The sequence below is a fragment of the Polyodon spathula genome, chromosome 56 (assembly GCF_017654505.1).
Source record: "Polyodon spathula isolate WHYD16114869_AA chromosome 56, ASM1765450v1, whole genome shotgun sequence".
Taxonomy (NCBI): Eukaryota; Metazoa; Chordata; class Actinopteri; order Acipenseriformes; family Polyodontidae; genus Polyodon; species Polyodon spathula.
Genome location: NC_054589.1, coordinates 736,683 through 755,816, shown reverse-complemented (window position 1 = coordinate 755,816; position 19,134 = coordinate 736,683). Strand labels below are relative to the sequence as shown.

Below are 19,134 nucleotides of genomic sequence, written 5' to 3'. Positions count from 1 at the left end.
ATGTTGGCAGTTTATTATTTTGTGTCTTTTTTTGTAGGACCATCAGACAATCCTGAGAGCATGGGCCGTGAAGGACTTTGCACCAAACTGCCCGCTCTATGTCCAGATTCTGAAGCCAGAAAATAAATTCCATGTTAAATTTGCAGGTGAGTCCTTTGATTTCCATTAACTATAGGAACGCAGAGTGAAACGTTTGGGGGGTGGCCTGTTGTGAATGGGAGTTTGAATAGAGGGTTCTGAAAAAGCCATTTCAAGAGCTAAGAAGGATTCCCTGGTTCCCTACAAGAAGTCACTTTAGAAACAAACTGAAGATGCCATGCATGTGGAAGAAGGCCTGTTGGGAATACAAATTCAAATCCAGACGTTACACTTCATTAAAATTGAATGGCACTCTTTAAATACAATAGTTTTAAAGTGCTTGCCTCGTTCCAATTTTGACATTAAGCAAAATGAAAAATGCGAAGGACCACTAGATTGGATTCATATGCTGATGGTGGCTTCAGCAAACGAGAATTGTCTGATTGTGTTAAATACGAAGATGCACTTTCAATAGAAATTTTAGTGCAGTTATGTCCATGGCACCTAACTTGGTTTTGGTGGAGTCTTTATGAAAATGACACTGAGTTGTACATGTGTGATGTTAGCATTCCTGTTACAACAGTTTCGCTCAGTAAATTATTTAAGTTCAAGTATATGTATGTGACTAGGAGTGATGGTATGAATGGATTTGTATTAATCAATTCAAATTTGATTGTATAAATCAATTCAAAGTTGTATGTCATGTTATTGAAACAAGTACAATTCAGAAACTGAACTGTAATAAGACTCCTTTTTAATGAATTCTGTTGTATTAAGATCCGATTGAATTCTGCCAAATATGTTTTATTGTAATAAATGGTGTTAATTCATTCAGAACTGGTGGTGTAGTAGACACTGGCTTATTACTGTAGCAGTTTATCAGTGGAGGCCTTGCTTGAGAATACAAATTCACAAGTCACATGGTTTTGATGTAAACCACAAATGAGCATAATTGATACAAACAAGAGGTCAAACATGGTATTGCCATGGAAACTGAACTGCTCCCTCACCCCCAAAGAGAGTGGCCCCACAGGGCAGGTTTGACACATGCTCACTCAACAAAGACCACTTCTTCCAGTGTTCCTGCCACGATGATGAACACCATGGACCATCCTTGGTTCCAGTGTTGACGACTAGCCTGTTCTATGAGCACCAGCATTGATACGACCCTGCTGTTAGTGTCTGGGAGTGCTAATGCAGTGTTTCTGTCTTCTAGATCATGTAGTTTGTGAAGAAGAGTTTAAGTACGCCATGTTGGCTCTGAACTGTATTTGTCCTGCCACATCCACCCTCATCACTCTGTTAGTTCACACTTCCCGAGGACAGTGAGTATTCAGCCACTTTGTTTACTAGTTGTTGCTATGGCTACTTGGCCTGTTTAACAAGAATCAGAGAATAGCTCTTTGTGTATGTGCCATTTAATATAATGGAAGGTGTGTTTTGTTTGTGTTGCTTTTTATTCTGTAAAATCAGTTTAATATCATCACTGTGGCTGAGGCCTGATGGTCCTAATTATTATGCGTTTGTAGCGGGCGCTTGTGTGTTACTTGACTGTGTAAGCACCCATTCATCACCTTTTCATGAGTATCTCCCTTTGATTGTACAGTAGAATACTATGGGCTGAATTTAATAAATGCTATGAATGTTTAAGTCTTAAAATGGACCAATAAGGTATGGTGGAGGTGTGCATACATACCTCACTCTTACATTTTACATAGGTTCAGGTGATCTAATTGTCCATGATATTGATAATACTAATTTAGAATTGTACATTTCTCACCTACATAGGACCTTACAAGCACTTCATGTAAAAGCAATACCACACATTGTGTAGTATTTACATGCTGTACTGCACTTGCTGTGATGTCTATTAGTCACATACTGTGGGTGTTTGATGAAAAGGAACTAATACCCCTGAATGAAGTTCAGCAGAGGAGTTCTCCACTTTCTTCAGTCTTACAAGTAATAACATTGTTCCACAGTTATTCAAATTGGCAATTAACTGGACCAGTACCTGGTCTCAATAAAACATGTATTTAACAAAAAAGGAATATGTGTTTGATGTTAATTTGGGTTTTGCAGTAGTAATTGGTTCTTGTTACTGCATTAGTCCTGTTACTTGGCGTTGTATTGTAGTCCAATATTAGGCTTGCACATTCATATCTTTTACTGAATCTGGCCCTATACGGTATATACCTTGTATGATGCTGGCAGTAGCAATTTGATTTGAACGAACCAGTAGATAGAATAAATCAGTCGGTTGATCGCTTGACAGGTAAGCAAGGGTCTCGGGTTCAAATCAAATTCAGAGGACATTTCGCAGCTTATCATTGTGACCTGTATTAGAGATTAGCCCGCTCCTGTTCTGACCCACTCTTTAATATCTAGCTCTTAATTTGAAGCAGCTGTTACCAGATGCTTAATTCGGCCCTTTTCAGAGTGATTTTCCTTGTATAGCACAACTGCTTGACAAAAGAACATTTATTTAAATTTCAGTGGTTATCTAGGTCCAGATGGAATCTACTAACAGGAAATAATGGGAGTCTAATAAAACAGAATCTGATAGTAGGAAATAACAGGAGCAGTAACATGCTGAAACACAAAATGTGAACCATTTAAATGAGTGAGCAAAGGAAAACATAGTAAAACCAGCTTTAGTTTAGTCCTCTAACAGACTAAAAGCATGGCTCATACTGCACTGTTCGCTGTTAAACTATATCTTTACACGTGTCGCCGGGCTACGTCTTATTCTTGTTTGTGCATGAGACAACACTCGGAACAGAAGTGTAGTTTAGACCCAAATGCAAAATTACAGAATGCAAATAATTAATAATGTTGTTTTCTGAAGATTCCATCAGGCTAAAATGATGTCTAGAACACAAAAAAAAAAAAAAGAATTGGCAAGAAGTCTGTGCCATGTCGACAAAGAATTGATATCTGTTTCTGCATGAGTCCGAAACCTACTGTCCTGCCAAATCAGTCTGGGTCACTTTACCCACAAATGTCAGTGAAGTAGCTGACTTCAAATTGGACTGACCCAGGGGAGGGTTATGAAGTACCGACTTGCTGGGAGGCCAGTGTGATGGGGAATATCGTTTGGGAATATCCATATTCAGGAGAGGAGGTCATGAAAAAAAGGCTTTATTTGAGTAAGCCAAGTAGACAAGCATTTCAGCTGGTATTACATAAAGGCAACAAAGTTCTGCTTGACTCAACAGTTTTACCTCCTATAAAGAACTTGCACAGAGGCAGATGGATGACAGATTCCAGTCCATGTCAATGTATTTTGGTTTACTGGCTATATCCTCCAGGGCAGTTATCAGGGTTGACTTGCTGCAAGGGAGGTGTCTGTTTTGGCAGGACAGTGAAAGTGTGGCTTTCAAAAAATTGGCTTCACGACTTACAGCAGGGATTCAGTTGTTTTAATTAATTCTTGTAACTTCATATTACTTGGGAATTACGATCTGCTGTACGTTTACCAAACAGAAATTGCTCTACAATACCGTTTGCAGAATGTAAAAAAAAATAGAAAAATCATTAACAGATCCATGCAGCTATGCTCTTACTGCTTTGCAGTCGAATACAGCATGATAAATGCACCCACTTTGCCATCCATTTCATGTTTGAATTACAATATAAACTTAGCTGTGACGAGTTGAAGAATACAAGCATGTTTCTTTTTAATAAGACTCTCTAGTGGATGTTTTGTGCTGTGTTTGCTGCAGAAGATGAAATCACTGGTGGTTGGTTCAGAAGTCACTCGATCTTTGAATGGGTCAATTGTCTTTTGAACTCCCGATGTGGCTGCACTGCTCAAGCAATCTGAATTCAGACAGCTGAGCAGTTTGATTTTAGTGGCATTTTGGTAACCGGCTCTTCGCTGTAGCTGCCACAGTTTCTTAATGCTGCACTGACTGCTTCATGATAATTGTTTACAGAACCCCCTTGGATCCTTTAAACCCGAGACAAGGAGCATGCCACTCTTTATTCAGGTGATACACTGTACTGTACCCCATGCAGGAGACATGTTAGAAAGCAAACGCCTCACTCGATTATCATGCTCTGTGTGTGTGTGTGTGTGTGTGTGTGTGTGTGTGTGTGTGTGTGCGTGTGCGTGCACACGCCAGTGTGCATTTACATCACTCTCTGCTTTCCTGTATCTTGTCAATGTTCATTTGTGTTCAGTTGTGAATAACTGGAAATACAGTATGCTTAATTTGCCATATATTCATGGTTGTGGTAAAGGTCACTTGGTTCAAGGTATTGATGTATTAAGTTACTATCATTTAATTTTAAAAAACACTAGAAGCCAGACTTATTACATTCAGAAGCAGTACCAGTAGATCTTAAACATCAGCTACTGTAGTAGCACTACCTTTATAATGTGACACAACAGTGTGGTGTTTTGTATAAGAAAAGAAATACATCCAGGTTGTGCTTGCAGTGTTTTCATCTCGTTCTGATTCTGTTTTAGAAGCCGAGTAAGTTCTGGACTAGGCAGTAGTTGGATGTTAAAATCAGTCCTGTCAGTTTTGCACTATAAAGAAAACAGACTTTTACAAAGGACTAAGATTTCAATTTTGTCTGTAGGTGACGGCCAAAAATGAAATATTTACTGTGGGCCATCTTTAACAATGTCATATTCATCACATCTCATAATGCTAAGCAACACACTGTAAACTGAAGTTGTTTAAAGATGGTTCTGACATAATAAAAATAAAGTAGGATCTTAAAATCAGCAAAATTACCCTAGCTGGCTTACATGGGATTCTATACACATGGAAAAAATAACAATGTGGCATGAGACAAGTTCATTTCTGCCAATATACAGTACCCTATGGTAGTACCATTAAAGATGAAATAACCTTCATGATAATTATACTGTTTGCAGACTTGCAGACAACAATCCCATCATGTAGACCCATTTACAGGAGAACAATATCTGTTATACAGGTGTCCGACTTTATATGCACAAGGTGTGCTGTATGCCTGACTTATAATTTTCAATATACTAGAGCTGATCATTTTACAAGATGTGCGTATCATACCAAAGTTGTAAACCAATGCAGCTGAGTATAATTATACAACGGGTTATATTATAAAAGTACAGCATCTGTAATGGCTATTGATTTTGAAGTGCTTGGTGTCTGTGGTTGTTGATGGTCTCGTGTGTGTTGCAGGGAAGGCCAGCAGTCTCCTGAACAGTGGCAGCGGATGTATGGCCGGTGCTCCGGGAACGAGGTCTATCACATCAGCCTGGGAGACAGCAAGTTCTTTGGAGAGTACGAGGGGAAGAGTTTCACCTACGCTTCCTTCCACGCACATAAAAAGTGAGTTCATATAGAAACAATGCTAGACTAATGGTTCTTATTCCACTTACTAAACTTGTGTGTGTCGTTACATTTTTGACACATGCTATGAGGCTATGAGTTCAAGAGATGATCTGGGTTTTATTTCCCTGTAGAAATCTTTTGATTCAGGGTTGATCAGCTAGTTTTTGAAGAGAAAGCACCTTTTAGTGAACCTTTTGTGTTGCTGTAAATATCCAGTACTAGCTGTATTCAGTAGGTGGAGCTGTTTTTTACAGCTATACAGACATTTTCCTGATTCATGTTTCATATGTCTAAGATGAAAGACGATTTAGAGTTGAAGAGCTGTTCTAAAGTTCAAAAGCTACTCAGGAACTCATGTCAAAGTTATCTTAAAGTCAAAATAACTTTAAAGACTGCCGGTACGCACAATATGGAAGTAATTGCAAAAAGAACCACTTTGCAAAGCTATTGGGGCATAAACATTTGTTGTTTTTTTTTTTTGTTTTTGTTTTTTAAATGTGAACCTACTTGGTCTTTAATGATTTAAGTGGTGGCAGTATTTTGATCTGCTGCTGTTTAGGTCATAGAAAAAGAAACCCATGTTCTGTAATGTGCCTCATGCCTTGATTTACACACATTTCCAACTGTACTTTTTAGCAATATATTTTGTAATATTTACACACTTAAGTAATTGAGATACACAGTCATTTTTACATTAGCTACAGAAACACGGAGGTTGCCTTTCTCTTCTTGTTTCAGGTACGGTGTGTGTTTGATTGGGGTCAAGAGAGAAGACAATAAGAGCATCTTGTTGAACCCGGGTCCCAGACACATCATGGCAGCCTTGGATACCTGTTACTACATCAACATCACCAAGGAGGAGAACTCCGCTTTCATCTTCAAACAGGAGGAGAAGCACAAGAAGAAGGGAATGGCACCCGGGGGGCTGTACAGTGGACCTTCCAGACTCCCTGTCCACAGCATCATCGCCAGCATGGGTGAGAGAGAGGGAGAGAGGGAGAGAGAGAGAGAGAGAGAGAGAGAGAGAGAGAGAGAGAGAGAGAGAGAGAGAGACTGAGAGAGCAGGGGGGGCAAAACATAGCTTCGTAGGTCTTTCCTGCACTTCAATTCACTGTGCAGTTTTGAAAGAACGTTTCTGAAAGTCCTATGAGGAGTTAACTTAACTCTAGCCAATAATTTGAGTGCAGCACAGAAACCAGGACTAGAGGAGATGGTTGGAAATTAAGTGGAGACAGACTTAGGACAGAGGAGACTTTGTTACACAGAGAGAATGATGCCATGAAATTGGTTACCTTGTTTTAAGTAACCTTTTAGACCAGACTTGACAGCTACTAGGAACCAGACGAGCATTGATGGACAGAATGGCCTACTCTCCTTTGTAAATGTTCTTATGTTCCGATGTTTGATTTATTAGTTATTTTATTGTATTGCTGTTATGGTAACATTTAAAGGACAGAATTTAAGAGGTTAATCTTGTATGTGTAGTGTGGAAAAATATACGTTTCTTTAAGCCCTTATGGGGAACTTGGGTTTAAAAAATGATCAATGTTGCAATCTCTCTAATGCAAGTTGTAACTTTTAATTGAATTTGATATCTTGCACACATGAAGTTACCTAGACAGATGGAATTAGCACAGCATAGTGAAGAGGTTCTAACTGGCTAGTACTCTTAATTACTGGTGATATGTGTATTTCTGCTCATGCAAAGGCAAAAAAAGATTTCCCTCCCCTGTGTTTTAGCTTGCGGCGATAAGATTTAATGAGGACAGTTTCATGAATGCTTGCTTGATGTCAACAGATGGTGTTTAACAACAGTGGCTGACCATTAAATGCCATTCAGTGTTGATGGAAATGAATGCTATTAAACAGATGTGGAACATGCTGTGCTACTGGTTATCATTAAGATGCAGGGGTCAGACAAATAATTAGAAGCATTGGTAGCCCATATTTTGTGTACATTACTATAATGGCATGGTATTCTGTAATATATAAAGTTGCATCTTCCTGTTGCAAGTACCTTCCATCATGCAATGTGAAAGACATGATCCGACTGACTAGCGCGTGTGCTTGGTTGGCAGGTGCTTCATTATCCAAGGCTGCAGAAATTACTGAGAAGGAACAGACTATGTTGCAGACCCAACCAAGCATACCGTATGTGCAGCCAGCCAATGCAATTTTTAAAGCATTTAATAAACCAAATAGAACACTACTACTGTTCTGATTCGTTAAAACTTCAAATTAAATGAGTCTGTGATTCTTAAAAAGTTGTCTGGACATATAGCCACCCAGTGCATGAACAAAATCCACTACAGGAGTTTAAAACATATCTGTCCTCCTTAAACATCTCCCCTGAGTTTAAGAGTGTGCTCAGAGCATACTGTTGTAGTCAAAAGTGTACATACCCCAATAGAAATTTACAATTTATAGATGTTTCTCGAAAACAAATAATTTTAGGAAAAATCTTTTGTAGCAAAAGTTTTGTTTTTATGGATGAGGAAAAAAAAGTTATAAGAAATAGATGTCTACAATTACTTATTTCAGCAATTCTTTTTAGCAAAACTCCAAAAATGCTAACTCAGTCAAGCTAGTTTAGCATATTTAGCAATAATAACCTTATGACATTGTACATTTCCATTGAGGTATGTAAACTATAACTGTATATATAAATAAAAAGAGTATGTGCAAATCTGACAATGTCTTTACATATCAGATGGAACTGAGGCAAACAAGCACATGAGTGCTTCAATTAAAGCTTGACACAGTTAAAGGATTACGGGCTTTCCTGTTCAAATACTCCCTCTGCAATTTCAAGGCACTGTGGACTCATTGTATATTTGTAGTTGTTGAAATAAACCTACTGTGTTGGCACTGGGGCTTGGAGAATACAGTACAGTTCTGTGAACATAACTTTGAAGTTTCTGCACTGTGGAAGAGGAAATTAGGTTTGCTGTTGTGGTGCAAATAGCGCCAAAGTGCTTTCTCTGTAAAGACATACAATACTGTACTGCATTTCAAAGGCTTGTGGTTGATTTGGTTCTGCAGTATGTCAGCTAAGGGGCGTTTCAAAGCAACTCCGGAGTTGTTTCAATACTGGATGGATATTAAAGGTATGTGCTCCAGCAGTTAAAGATGTATGGACATCTACTGTTGAAATGTCATTTTAACTGCTAGGAACCTGAAATCATATTAGTAGGTATGTGGTCTAAGTATTACACTTTGAGTATGCAAACTAATGGCAGCACATACAACTCGGTATAGATCCCCAAAGACTTTCTGGCTTTCAGTCCTGTGGTTTTCAACCTGTGGTATGCATGCCAGTACTGATACATGATAGGCTTGCAACCGGTTCTCAACAGTAGTCTTAAAAGGCAATGTGATTCCCAAACTACAATACAGTAAAAGAAAATTGGTTGTAATGGAGTAGGTCTCTGTTTTACAATAGCCATCTTAACACCATCAGGTGTACAAGTTACTGGTACACCAGATGGTCCCTGCTGGGGACACTCGTACTTGAGATGAAAAAGTTGAAAACTACTGTTATAGTCCATCTGACAGACACACGCTGGAGAGCGTCTCAATGAAAGATAGCGACTGGAATAAGTTGTTTTTATGTTTCAGACACCACTGCTGCCATCCCTGTATGGTAATTTCTGTTTCCACGGCTCATTTTCACAGTGCGCGCTCCCCCTTCTGCAGTATTAACAACAGACTAGGATTTATTGTTGTCAATATAAAGAGAACAGCATGAGAACAACAGCATGAACTCTGCAAATCACAGTAGAGACCTGGGTAATCAGGTTCTGAATGGCCCATGACTCGGCAGCAATGCAATGACTTGGCTAATTCACTCCATGCACTCACCAGTCTGTGTAAATGAAGTGTCTCCTTCCCGCTGTCCTAAATCTGTCTGCAATCTATTTCCAACTGGTCTCTGTGCTGCACCCCTTAAAGTCTAGAACAGTTTTGGGAATATCGAAACAGACTTTAAAAAAAAAAAAAAAAAAAAAAAAACTATTTAAATAAGGCAAATAGTGCTTTGTGAAAAGGCCCTTAACCCTGTACATTGAACCTTTTCCATTCCAGGTACTGTTGCTATGGACCTGCAGAACACAGAGTGCTGCCCCGACAGCAGCAGCAGTAAACTAGCCCTGCCCACTGAGAACGGAGGAAACAGCAGAAGGCCTAGCATCGCCCCAGTTCTGGAGATAGCAGACTCCACCTCCATTCTACCATGTGACCTGTTGAGCGACCAATCCGAAGATGAAACAGCCCAGTCAGATGACGAAGGACTGCCTGCTCTGGAGTAAGTACCCATCTGTACCATTATCAAATGTTGGGTGGTCTTAACCTATCCCCCAGTGGATATTTTTCCAAGACCATTAAACAAACACTGATGGAAGGCATTCAGTATCGGAGAGGCCAGAGACAAAATGGCAGGGGTGTTCTTGTCAGGACTGAGAATTAATTCATCATCACGTAAAGTTATTGCATGCTGTGTTTCCACCTGATTTTTCATATATGTATCTTGTAAATCACTTAGATAATCACACCATCTTCAAGCTTGTGCATTAGCAGAACCCAGAAGTCCTGACACCTGATTGGCTGAATCAGAGGAACCGTTCACTCAGAGGTGACGAATCTCTAGCTGGCACAGTGGGTTAGATAATTTTCACTCTCTGCACAACTCAAGGCAATTCAAACAGCTGTTTTGTTTTCATTAAGGAGGTTTTCTTGGGAGATACTGAAGCTTTAGTCTGAAAAGATGAATACTGCAGGGCAACTCAAATGTGAAACTCTTGCAGCACAGATAAAGCATCTACTTAAACTAACCTTTACTGTTAATGACATGGACTACAGCACAATGGTCTCATTACCTTTCCTAATAATTTTTATCAGTAAGATCAACTGTGCTGGCATGCATATAGTGTCCATTTTCTATCAATACAGAAAAACAAGGAAGAACTGTTCTTGATTTTTTTTTCCTAAGCAGTATGTTTTTCCAGTGGTGGCTGCCAAGATTAGTACCACATTCAATGGTAACTAAAGCATTTCAAACTGCAATGTTTAAACATTTTATTGGATACACGACAGGGAAATTCAGAATATACAAAAGTAACAAACAACGGTTAAATCCTAATGTGGTCAGCGTTTGTGTTTCTCCAAGGATATTTGCTTTGAATGACAGTGCTGTACTAACACTGATAAAAACATTGGCTAAAACGAATATGTGATATATTATTCGGGATTAAAGATTAACTTCAGTGACTAGACAATAAATTAAAATAGTTTACATTTTTATTGTAGCTTATCATCCAAACACAGCACTGCAGCCTCTGTGTGCTCTGATCACAACTATCAAAAAGCAAAGACTCTCTTAGGAGGGTTTGGAACTGTTGGATCTGTAAACGGTGTGGGTACATGTACCCCACCATCGTTTGAATATCTTGTCTTGGTTTTGTACAGTGATGAGGCTCTTAGTATTAGCCATTGTATCATCTTCGTCACTACTCCAGAGCAAACTCAACAGACATGTAGTGTTTGAAATGCAGAATCAACAATCGCCCACTTGGGATCTTGGTGGCATTGTGTGCACAGCACTCTTTTGTCTTCTCAATCAAGCGAGCAAGATAAGAAGTACACAGGGTTATGGAGGCGTCTTTGTGGTTGACACAGGGGAGAGGAGGGAGACAGTAAACCTGATGGATCTCTCTCCGAATCCAGCAAGCCAGGCTTCCAATCCCAGATAAACTGAGCACTAGTGACGGACAAAAAATAAACATTTCCTGTCACATTGATTTTCGCGTGTGTATCAAATCCTGTGTAGGCCCATTTGTGCAGTATTGCTCTTTTTAAAGTCATTTTTTTTTCCTACTTTGCATTAGCAGTAGCACAGAATAGTGAACTAGAATAGAAAAGTGACAGTCAACCTCAGGAACTGGTAGTCAACTAATCACACGTCACGTGATTGTGAAGTCATTGTCAGGCATGCACACCAACAGCAAAGTGCTATGAAACAGTACGTTCTCAAATAGAGCATTTATTCATATTTTTTGTTATGTGGTGACTAGTCTACCTCTTTAACTATTTTTGATTTTAACTGACAGACTGTCTTACTTTATTTTCTTATTTTCTGTTCTTTTATTTTGGTTGCTGCTTTCCTGTTCCATAGTTAAACATTCAGTAAACCCCTACCACCCCCCCCACCCCCCTCTGTGTGTCTAGGACTGCCTGCGCAGACCTGTGTCTCTCCACAGCCTGCACTCTCTCACACTGGCAGCTTGTTGCGTGTTGTGCAGCTGTCCTTTTCACTGGATTACCCTAAAGAACCTGCTGCATTACTGAGAGAGCTTTTTGCATGTTTCTGTATTACAAAGGGATACTGCTGTAAATAATAATAATAATAATAATAATAATAATAATAATAATAATAATAATAATAATAATAATACAAACTGTTCAGCTTGTAAGGAAATGCAGAAATAACTCAAAATACAACAACGTATTTTCATAGTCCTGCAGTGCCATCTAGTGGTCCACATCACAAAACCAGGACACGCTTTTAAACAAGAGGTTGTTTTAGCATAACGTATGTGTGTTTTCCAGGTATGTGAAAGGGTACCCTCCCAATTCACCTTATATCGGGAGCTCTCCAACCTTGTGTCACCTACTGCCTCAGAAAGCACTGTTCTGCTGTCTGAGACTGGACAAGGTGAGGCTATTAGCAGAAGGCTTTTGTCACCACTGGCTTTAGATTAAATCAAGAAAAGCAACAACACTGCCACTTGCCCTGGTATTTTTTAATTTGAATTCTGTTCTAATAATCAATGTACATTTCACCTTTCCTTATTCTCACGGCACAATGTAACATACCTTTCTCTCTGTATGTTGTTGCTGCATAGGGCTGTGAGCACAACAGTTTTGAAGATGCTAAGGCGTATGGCTTTAAGAATAAGCTGATTATTGTTTCGGCAGAAACTGCTGGGAATGGGTTGTATAATTTCATAGTTCCTCTGCGAGCCTACTATAGACCCAGAAAAGAACTGAACCCCATCGTACTGCTTCTCGACAACCCGTAAGTATGGCAGCATCACGTCACTTTCTACTAACTGGAGAGGCTGTGGGGCCAAATGTGTCAAGTGTAGGCTTTTTGGTTTGAGCGTATGTGCACATGTGTGCAGTCTGTAGGTATTTTCTTATCCTGAACTAGTAGATGCATTAGCTCCCTCCCCCAGCTCCTGCAGGTTTCTTTCCGTGCTTATTTCACAATGGCACATTTGAGGCACAGGTAATAAACAGAAGTGCAAGGCTTGTCACGTGTGGAATTATTTTGTTAGCTACTACCCTTTCAACTTTTACAATGAAAATACACATAGGTTCTCAAGTCAGAGCTGAGAGGTTAAAACATAAGAGAATGTAATGTATATGTGTGAGTTTTGTGCAACTATTCAGAAACAATTAAGGGAAAGCAGAAATGTTTTCAGTGACTTAACAAGAGGGCATGATAGTGGGTGCCCATGCAAGAGGCTCATCCTTCAATGCAGTAGTGATATTGAACAATATTTTCACAGGGGTGGAAATAAAGCTACTATTAAATAGCAGTTTCCCCCATTCTAGATTTTACTACAGTTTTGATTAGCCACAGTGTATAGGTAATGGGTTCGATTAAACTCATAGTAAAACTAGGAATGGATCAAAAGACTGTCAATCAAGACTGCCTTCTGGGTGTTTCTGGAAAGCCAGCTGAAAACCACAATGGGAAAGAACCAGTGTGGTTACAAACAGGTTGTGATGGATCAAGCCTACAGAGATGTGCTACATTGGCCAAAGCCACAGAGCCCTCCGTTACTGGACAGGACCCCTGTTTCTACTCAAGCAGTGCGTCAAGAGTCGTGTGCTGTTGCCTCCTATAGCAGGTGTTAAAATGCTACCAAAAACCTATTTTTTTTTACCTCTGAAAAGGTAGCTCTTTCTGACAATCTGTAAAATGTCTTTTATTAATAATGTTTTTTTTTTTTTTTTCTGGGACTGAAATGTAACTGTGAATCCCATTTGGTTTGTGAAGAATAGAAAAAAGGTGATCTTTTTCTTTAGATTTTACTTGGAATGGACTGAAAAGGTTTTTTGAGAACCTTATTAGAGGCCAAAAGTGTGTGTGTGAGGGGTATTTAACACCAGGAATGGCACTTGAAACCCAGGGAGAATTGTCTGAACTGATTGCCCTGAGAGGTGCTATTGAAGGAGCGGTAACCATGGCTTTAAAATCTATTTTCTTACCATTTGCATTAGCAGTCTTTCCCTCTTACCATTATATTGAAGATTATTCTGTTTCTTTCCTTGTTGTTTTTTTTTTTCATGTAATTCAGGATGCAGCCATTGCTAAAAACAGATTGTTCAAAGTCATTACTTCTTTAAAATGTTAAACAGAGCCCACATGTCAAATTGAATTAAAATAAAAAATATATATTTCTGGCACTGCCAAAGCTCATCTTGAAAATGGTTATGGCACAGCCATAATTTAGATTGAGTCCAGGCCTTCATGGCATGCATTGTTTTCTGGTTCTGTTCAGTCAGACCTCCAGGCATCCAAACTTTAAAGCAAACTTAGTGTATAGCGCTGTCTTTGAAATGTATCAAGGATGGGCTTTAAAATCAATGGCCAGCGTTATTAACATTATACAAGTCAAACTTTAAAGCAAACTTAGTGTATAGCGCTGTCTTTGAAATGTATATATGCCAAAATACAAGCAAAGGATCAAAATATATTCGACAGAAGAAAAGGGGTACCAGTGAATTTATATTTTGAGTGGTAAGAAAATGTTTTTGAACCATTAATACTCTTATTTCAAAGACAAAATATCTATGAACATTTTACAGGGAGACTCGAGCAAGTACAATGAACATGTTGCATCACATCGCAGTTAGAAAAGTGATCTATCTATTAGTGTCTCCATGGTTACATCACTATGCCTTGACGATCAAGGCAGTGGGAGTCTTTGAGCTGAACAGTGAAGAACGGTAGATGCAAACTCAGTTGAAGGGCTTTGTCTAAGATATGAAAAAGAAGGCTTGCAGTCAAGGCTTTAGGAGCCATCATCAAGGTTTTGTAAAAAGATTTTTTTTTTTTATTTTGTTTTGCCCAATGCAAAAGAAGTGGAGAAAAGCCAGACTAACCTTATTTGATTAATGCAAATGCAATGTGGCATCTTTCTTAAAAGAAAAGAGAAAGTGAGGAAACAACCTTCTTAAATGTGTAACAATTGTTTAAAATGACATTAGTGCTCTTATTCATTAAAAAAATGCAGCTAAGACATTTCTTATTGCTCTTATTGTTGTTTAAACAGCTGCACTATTTGTACTGCAAAAGTAATAACTTGAGTCTAAAAGCTGTCTGCTTCTAGATACTAAAGAAATAACCTGAATCTAAAAGCTATCTGATTCTAGATTCTAAAGAAATAACCTTGAGTCTAACAGCTTCCAGATACTAAAGCCTATTCTAATTGACCTGTATACAAATGCATTATTCTTTGTACGTCTTTACAGACCTGATAACCACTTCTTGGAGGCAATCTGCTGTTTTCCTATGGTGTACTTCATGGCTGGAACCATTGACAAGTATGTATGAATACAATGAAGGCAGTGCAGTCTGACAGACCTTTTAACATTACCACCATGCGATTCAATTGAATGCTTTATTGTTGGTGTTAGAATGTAATTGGTGTATTTGCATAATCGTTTCACACACTGTTATAAAGTAATATTCCCTTATACAGTAGACAGTAAATGCATCCTGAGATGAATTAGATGGAGCATTCAATTACAGTGGGCAGTGTGAGACACAAAATCAGTGCTGGGTCTCTCTTTGCCTTCCTCTCAGTATTAGAGATCGACTCTGACATTTAACCCAGGTTTTGGTATGAGTAAACATGTACAGTATTCTGGTCTTTGTGGTGCACTTTTGGAGAAAGTATTGTTAGACAAATCGGTCATTTCTATTTCTGACAATGCTGGAGACATACATTTTTGATATACTGTAGAAGTTCAAAGAAAAGTTTAAGCTGAGATTTGAAGTCCTCAATTAATAACATAGGTAGTGTCTGTTAGAACAGAGTAGGACAAACTGTCATAAAATCATTTGTCTACAAATCCCACCTCAAAGTTCGGCCATTTCTCATCGAACCAGCCATGTAGTTTAGTTTCAAATACTGTACAATCTTATACTGTAATGTAACCCAAAAAACAGGTATCAGTGACAAACTAGTAACTAACTTTGAAAAAGCCATTTACAGTACATACAGTGAATGTACTGTCCAGGTAAACCCAAAAATGCAAGGATTGTATTCATTTTTAATTCCACATAACATACTTCATTATAAATTTAGAAAGATTAAAACACAGACTTCGTGGTGGACTGCACCATTTATTTCAATAGTTGTTGGTGGGACCCGCAAATTATGCTGAATTGTACAGAATGCTGTACAGAATGCCAGTTTATAAAGGGGTAGGATTAGATCATTCTTAGTGTTTAATGCCACAGAATTATAGACAAGCACTGAGCGGTTATATTCTATGAAGGTCATATTTGTAACCCATCAGTTCACAAAATTCTAGAAATGTAATTTTAAAGCCAGCCGTAGGTCAAAAAAAACATCGTTTGCCCCTTTTATCAGAAAGAACACCTTTTAAAGATTGCTCTTTCTGTTTGTCCTGAAGCCTGGATAACCTGCTCCAGTGTGGCATCATCTACGCTGACAATCTGGTCGTAGTTGATAAGGAGAGCACCATGAGTGCTGAGGAGGACTACATGGCAGATGCTAAAACTATCGTCAATGTCCAAACTATGTTCAGGTAGGTTGTGAACTAGTTCAAACCCCAATGGTGTTGTAGAAATGTAAACTCATATTAATGTTCAGGCAGTCAGTTCCGTTCTTTGAATTGACCTCCATTTTGGGTCTCTCTTGGCGACGGCTGAGAGATGTCAATAAAAATTTTGATTCGGCCTCGTGTGCACTGACAGCAAGTCAAAATGCTGTGATACATACTGAAGTAAACTGCTTAAAAAAAATGAAACCGAATGCATTTCCTGACTGAAATATTTCTCCACTCATAATGACATTTAAATGACATCATTTTTGTGAAAATAAAACAGCTAATAAAAGATAGAAACACATAATCTCTTTAACAAGAGCTGAGGGACTTGTATTATAGCAACCGAGCACTTTTTTAGGAATTCTTCTGCTTCCTGGTAAACTGCAAGTATTTCTATTGTATGTTGTGCAGTCTATATGTACATACTGTATAGACTTTTATTTAATGGTAGATGGATAGCGCACATATATAGACAGATAGATGCTGTAGATCTTGCAGTTCAGTTGTTGGCTGCTAGACAGTGTTTGCCTTTTAAAGTTGAGTAAGAGTTCTACACATGTCAATCTCAATTCCCCATGCTTCTTTACCCAGCAGTAATAGGATGCTGGAGAGATGTTAACTGTCTTTTCCTAACCTCACCTCAGTAAATGCAGTTTCGTGTTTCCCCTCTAGGCTATTCCCCAGTCTGAGCATTATCACAGAACTCACCCACCCCTCCAATATGAGGTTCATGCAGTTCAGAGCCAAGGACTGCTATTCCCTCGCGCTCTCCAAACTGGAAAAGGTGAGAGGCTTTGAAAGGAATCCAACAGTTTAAAACATATAGAAAAAAAAAAGTAGCCCCTACTGTTTACTGTAATCTAGAAATACTAAAAGAGACTTAATAAATTAAAACATTGAAAAACACTTTTAGTGGAAATGTTTGTTATTTTCTTTTAGTATTTATAAATGCAGTAGTTACGGGTGCTGACTGTTAATTCCATCCATTTATACTTAAGTAGCTCTAATTGTGCCACATACAGTGCTGTCATCTACATGGTGCACTGAGGGACAAGCTCTTTGTATGGGAATGCTGTTGTATAATGGAAGTGCCCTTAAAGAAAATGGTGATGTGGTAATACAGTACACTGGTGCTGCATGGATTACCAGTGTTTACTGGGTGTGGACATCGTACCAATGTGGTCCCATTTTACACAGGCTTCTACCACTGTTACTGCCCTTGTGCAAGCATCAGTCTTTCGTACAAAGCCACATCACTGAATAGGCATTCAGTTTCGATTAAACACATTTAAATCATGGTGCTGAATATGGTTGTGCTAGTGAGGGCTATGGGCCATATTCATTAAGCTTTGTAAGTCAGAATCAGATTCACAAGCAAACGTATACAAGCTTATAAGGGTTGGGTTTGTACTGTAGGTGAGGTGGAGAGACAGACAAATGCTCAGAAGTTACAGAAAGTCCCTGGTTTTATTGTGATATCTGCTACGCAGCTTCTTACCCTGCCTCTGCATGTAACGTAGAGGGGGGGGGGGAGTGGATGAGGGTTATGCTCACAAGAGTGGTTTGAACTGTAAAGCCTTAAAGGCACAGTAGAGCTTTAAATATTGCAAACATCACAAGGTCAAAGAAAACCCCCCAGCTTCAGAAAAACAAGTGGTGGTTATTTAATCTTTATTTTACATAGTGCAATTCACATCAATAGAAGACGTCTCAGAGCGCTTTGCATAAAATAAAATGTTACTGTAGCAGAGTAGGCGGAGGAAAGATGAAGATGGAGTCCTTGAGGTAAGTACAGGACTACACCCCCCAGAATGCCTTGGGGTTGGAATTAGAAGGCCTCTGAAGAAAGGTACTTTGAGTATTATGTGTTCTGTGTGTGACTTGTTTTTGTAACAAGTGTTCTGGTAAACGGTAAACGGATTAGCCATTTGGTTTTCTTAGCTAGGACTTGTGAAAAGTTTAGTTAGCACTCCAAAAAGTTAGATTTTGTGTTGTTTTGTTGTTTGTTTATTTGTGTTTGCAATAAAAGTGTGCAGAAATCCACTAAAACTAGTTCTTGTGTCTGGGTCAAGCATTTCAAGGGCACACAACATTGAATTTCTGCTATGTGGTGGTATTCTATTTTTCTGTTCTCAGTGTTGTGTTGCTTTTCCCCCAGAAGGAGCGTGAAAAAGGCTCAAACCTGGCCTTCATGTTCAGACTCCCATTCGCAGCCGGCAGAGTGTTCAGCATCAGCATGCTGGATACTTTGCTGTATCAGGTCAGTGAACGCATACTGCAATAACAGCAGTCGTGAGAGCTACATCCAGCATGGACCATATTCTTTTAACATGATGATCAAGGCTTTTCCTGCCACAATACAGCTGTATACACCCCTGAGTCTTACTAACACAAGCAGCACATAGTAAAATAAAGTTACTTACTTATTGGTTACAATTCTAACTTACACATATATATTTTTTATTTGAAATAAATTGGTTCTTAATTGGCAAGTTATACACCTGAAGATTAATCGTTACAGTTGTAACCCCCCCCCCCCCCCCTTGTCGTTTCTTCTTCTTTAAACACCCTCACACAGGGGTCTGGGGATCTTTTTCAGTCTTGGTTTATTCACCAAAAATATAGGTAGGAAAGAAAGGTTGAAGAGAGGTATACAAGGGAAAGGGTTATAGTGGAATAGAGTAGGCACAGATAGCAACAGTGAAGTTAGACGGGTGAATAATCTTATTCAGAGCAAGTGAGTGGTGGCGGCCTCTGCAAGAAACACACACATTATCATTGGGGGCCTGCCGCCTCCACACGGGTTACATCATAGCTTGGCAACAGGACAATTTAACTATCTTACCAACAATAACAG

The 19,134-nt window shown here is 38.9% G+C and overlaps 1 protein-coding gene across 5 annotated transcripts in view; it reads left to right on the top strand.

Annotated features, from left to right (window-relative positions):
- The window catches only part of LOC121307480 (potassium channel subfamily T member 1-like), a 75,815-nt gene that overhangs the window by 43,856 nt on the left and 12,825 nt on the right, over positions 1-19,134 (top strand). For 2 of the 5 annotated variants that reach the window (XM_041239651.1, XM_041239649.1), the window contains exons 14-25: positions 38-146; positions 1,295-1,403; positions 4,017-4,070; positions 5,259-5,408; positions 6,150-6,388; positions 9,495-9,714; positions 12,015-12,120; positions 12,311-12,483; positions 14,952-15,023; positions 16,122-16,256; positions 16,950-17,061; positions 18,436-18,537. In XM_041239651.1, coding sequence (XP_041095585.1) covers positions 38-146; positions 1,295-1,403; positions 4,017-4,070; positions 5,259-5,408; positions 6,150-6,388; positions 9,495-9,714; positions 12,015-12,120; positions 12,311-12,483; positions 14,952-15,023; positions 16,122-16,256; positions 16,950-17,061; positions 18,436-18,537 — 1,581 coding nt within the window. The remainder of the gene's footprint in view (positions 1-37; positions 147-1,294; positions 1,404-4,016; positions 4,071-5,258; positions 5,409-6,149; positions 6,389-9,494; positions 9,715-12,014; positions 12,121-12,310; positions 12,484-14,951; positions 15,024-16,121; positions 16,257-16,949; positions 17,062-18,435; positions 18,538-19,134) is intronic. The other 3 variants (XM_041239653.1, XM_041239652.1, XM_041239650.1) reach the window with 2 other exon arrangements.